Consider the following 4,103-nt stretch of genomic DNA (forward strand, 5'->3'; position numbering starts at 1 on the left):
TTATAAATATGGTGCAGAATTTGGTGCAGTTTGACGGACGTGCGCACGAGGATCCCGAACGACATATCGCTTCTTTTCTCGAAGTATGTTCAACGTTCAAGATTAGGGATGTTTCTGAGGACGCTGTTAGGTTGAGGTTGTTTCCATTCTCATTGCGGGACAAAGCTAGAGCTTGGCTTATGTCACTTCCAGCTGGGTCCATCAGGACCTGGAATGAGCTGGCAGAGTTATTCATGCAGAAATACTTTCCACCTGAGAAAACAGCCAAGCTGAGAAACAGGATTGTGACTTTTCGCCAAGACGAGGGAGAGTCGTTGCACGTGGCCTGGGAGCGATTCAAGGATTTGTTACTTGATGTTCCACATCATGGCTTCTCCAAAAGACAGTTGGTCTTGATGTTTTACCAAGGGCTTAGTTACGAAACACAGGAGAGATTAGATATGAATGCAGGAGGCGATCTAGGAACAAAGACGCCGAACGAAGCATATGATATCATAGAAAAAGTTGCGTTGAAGTCTGGCTTGCGTCGAGCAGGAGACAGAGGCCGGATATCATTAGCATCATCTTGCCCAGCAGTTCACGCTGTGGACCACTACATAGCCATTAGTGCACAAATCTCAGCTCTTTCAGCGAAATTCGACAAGAACCAGATAGCTGCTCAAGCTAGTTCAGTGTGTGACCAGTGCGGAGTGTCACACGAGCCTGGTGCATGCTTTCAGGGAGTTGTATATGAGGGCCAAGAAGAAGTAGTTTTAGTGAGTAATTAGGTGAGGCCGCAGAACAATCCCTACAGCAATACATATAACCCGGGATGGAGAAATCATCCAAATTTTGGATGGCGGGCGAATACGGGTAATCAGAACCCGTTAGGATTTGCACAGCACGCCCCAGCACCGCAGCAGGCTCACGGTCAGCAGTTCCAGCAGTACAACCAACCTTACCAGCCACGTCCATATTCATATCAGAATCAGGGTGCAGGGAGTAGTTCACAACAGCAAGCCCCTCAATCAGGTTCTAAGCTGGAGGATATGATGGCTCAGCTCCTTTCTAGCTCTACGAGTGCGAATCAGCTAGCTGAAAAACGATACTAACAAAGCGAAGATCGTTTTCTAGCTCATGAGGGAGAAATGAGGAGCCAAAAAGCCTCGATTCAGAATATCGAGAACCAGGTAGGTCAGCTGGCGAAGAAGATGTCGGAGAGACCCCCAGGTGGTCTTCCAGGCAACACGGAGACAAATCCGCGCGGGCATGTAAATGCGGTGATGACCAGGAGTGGTAAGACGACAGGACCTAGCATATCGGACCCACCACCGATCACTGAAAAGGTCCCGACTGACACACCGGATGAGGTGCAAGACAGGCTGCGCCCAGCAAGTACAGCATAAGCCCAGGAGCCAGTCAAAGATTACACTCCTCCAGTTCCATACCCTAGCCGGCTGAAGAAACAGAATAACGAAGAACAATATGGTAAGTTCCTTGAAATGTTTAAGCAATTGCATATAAACATACCATTTATTGAAGCCTTGGCCAAATGCCGAAGTATGCGAAGTTCTTAACGGACATCCTCTCGAATAAGTAGAAGCTTGAGGATATGTCCTGTGTGGTGATGAACGAAAGCTACTCTGCCATTCTTCAAAATCGTCTACCCAAAAAATGGGAGATCCTGGCAGTTTCACGCTTCCTTGTTTGATAGGAAATATGTCTGTTAGCCATGCATTGGCTGATTTGGGAGCGAGTATCAACCTTATGCCCTATAAGGTTTTTACAAAGTTGGATCTAGGTGAGCCGTCGTCTACACGTTTAAGCATTCGACTTGCAGATTATTCCATCAAGTATCCACGTGGATTTGTTGAGAATATGCTTGTTAAGATCGACAATTTTGTGTTTCAAGTGGATTTTGTTATCCTGGATATGGATGAGGACTCTAGGGTGCCTTTGATTCTCGGACGTCCATTCTTGAATACCGCCCAGACCATTGTAGATGTAGCTGCAGGGCAGATTACACTCCGAGTGAATGATCAGCATGTGACCTTCGACATAAAGCGGTCAATGCAGCACCCACAGAGTTAGGATGATGCGCTATACTATGTTGACATTGTCGACACGTATGTGAGCACACATTTCCACGGCACGATTGAGGAGATTGATTCAGACACACATCTGTTGTGTGGGGACCTAGATGGCATTACGTAGGAGGGCCACGAATTCGAGCAGCCAGTCTATCAGATTAGTGATGATGGTTCCCAGAGTCCGGATCGGTTTACGGAGATTGATCGTGAGAATGTAGAAAAGTCGAAGCCTTCGGTTGAAGCTCCACCGTCTTTGGAGCTTAAGGAGCTTTCGCCACATTTATAGTACGCATTTCTAGACCAGGAGTGTCGTTTACCGGTTATTATCTCATCATCTTGGGCAGACGAGGAAAAGAGCAGTCTGCTTAGTGTTTTGAGACTTCATAAAAAAGCAATCGCGTGGAAAATCATGGACATCAAAGGAATCAATCCCTCCTTCTGTACTCATAAAATTCTTATGGAGGACCAATACAAGCCGTGTGCACAGCCACAGAGACGATTAAACCCAAACATGCAAGATGTGGTAAAGAAGGAAGTGATTAAGTTGTTGGATGCCGGATTGATTTATCCCATATCCGACTTAGTTTGGGTGAGTCCTGTTCAGGTAGTGCCCAAAAAGGGAGGCATGACTGTAGTCACAAATGATAGGAATGAGCTTATTCCAGCCCGGACGGTCACAGGATGGCGTGTTTGCATCGACTATCGCAAACTCAATGATGCCACCCGCAAGGACCACTTCCCGCTTCCATTCATCGACCAGATGTTGGAACGTCTGTCAGGGAAGTCATATTACTGTTTTCTGGATGGGTTTTCCGGCTACTTTCAGATTCCTATTGCTCCTGAGGATCAGGAGAAGACTACCTTTACATGTCCCTTTGGCACATTCGCTTACAGGCGTATGCCTTTTGCGTTGTGTAATGCACCGGCTACCTTCCAGCGATGCATGGTTGCGATTTTTCATGATATGATCGAGGATTCTATGGAGGTTTTCATGGATGACTTTTCAGTGTTTGGAGATTCCTTCGATCAGTGTCTTGAAAATTTGAAGAAGATGTTGAAGAGGTGCGAGGAGACGAATCTTGTCCTAAACCGGGAGAAGTGCCACTTCATGGTACGAGAAGGCATAGTGTTGGGACACAAGATTTCGCGTGCTGGTATGGAGGTCGATCCAGCCAAAGTTGATGTTATTTCACGACTTCCAACACCCACCTCTGTGAGAGCGATATGGAGCTTTCTTGGTCATACGAGGTTCTACAGGCGATTCATTAAGGATTTTTCAAAGATCTCAAGGCCCATGACCCGTCTGTTTGAGAAAGACGCTCCATTTGTCTTTGGGGATGACTCCTTGAGGGCTTTTGACCTTCTCAAGCAAAAGTTGATTGAGGCCCCTATTTTAGTCGCGCCTGACTGGAGTCTGCCATTTGAAATTATGTGCGACGCGAGCGATTTCGCTATAGGGGCCGTTCTTGGACAGAAGAAAGAAAAGCACTTTCATCCGATCTATTACGCGAGCAAGACTCTTCACGACGCCCAAGAGAATTATACCACGACTAAAAAAGAGCTCTTGGCGGTTGTTTTCGCGTTTGACAAATTTAGATCGTACTTGGTGCTTTCAAAAACCATTGTGTATACTGATCACGCAGCCATCAGATATCTTTTCAGCAAACAGGACGCTAAACCGCGTCTCATCAGATGGATCTTATTGCTGCAAGAGTTTGATATTGAAATTCAAGACAAAAGGGGTGCGTTGAATGTAACGGCTGACCATCTATCTCGGTTGGAGCATGGAGACATCAAGGACACGCGTTGGGATTCAATCAATGACAATTTCCCACACGAGTCATTGATGAGTGTTGAGATATCCGATGAGTTGCCATGGTTCGCCGACTTTGTGAACTATCTTAGTTGCGGGATTCTGATTAAAGGGTTGACTCACCAACAAAAGAGAAAATTCTTTTCAGACGTCAAGCACTACATTTGGGATGACCGTTACTTGTTTAGGGTTGGTGCTGATCAGGTGATTAGAAGGTGTGT

The 4,103-nt window shown here is 46.3% G+C and overlaps 1 protein-coding gene and 1 non-coding gene across 2 annotated transcripts; one reads left to right on the forward strand and one right to left on the reverse strand.

The window, feature by feature from the left end:
- Positions 1–266: 266 nt before the first annotated feature.
- Positions 267–373, reverse strand: LOC118487034. The gene has a single exon (XR_004880201.1). It is a non-coding gene; the product is annotated as a small nucleolar RNA R71 (small nucleolar RNA).
- A 1,280-nt stretch (positions 374–1,653) lies between these two features.
- LOC110907048 lies at positions 1,654–2,070 on the forward strand. The gene has a single exon (XM_022152080.1). It carries the CDS (start codon positions 1,654–1,656, stop codon positions 2,068–2,070), a length of 417 nt encoding a protein of 138 aa, XP_022007772.1.
- Positions 2,071–4,103: the final 2,033 nt, after the last annotated feature.

Source organism: Helianthus annuus, chromosome 14 (genome assembly GCF_002127325.2).
Source record: "Helianthus annuus cultivar XRQ/B chromosome 14, HanXRQr2.0-SUNRISE, whole genome shotgun sequence".
Lineage (NCBI taxonomy): Eukaryota > Viridiplantae > Streptophyta > Magnoliopsida > Asterales > Asteraceae > Helianthus > Helianthus annuus.

Bases quoted from the DNA above. Each gene is read 5' to 3' on its own strand.
- LOC110907048 (XM_022152080.1), top strand. From the start codon at position 1,654: ATGGGAGATCCTGGCAGTTTCACGCTTCCTTGTTTGATAGGAAATATG.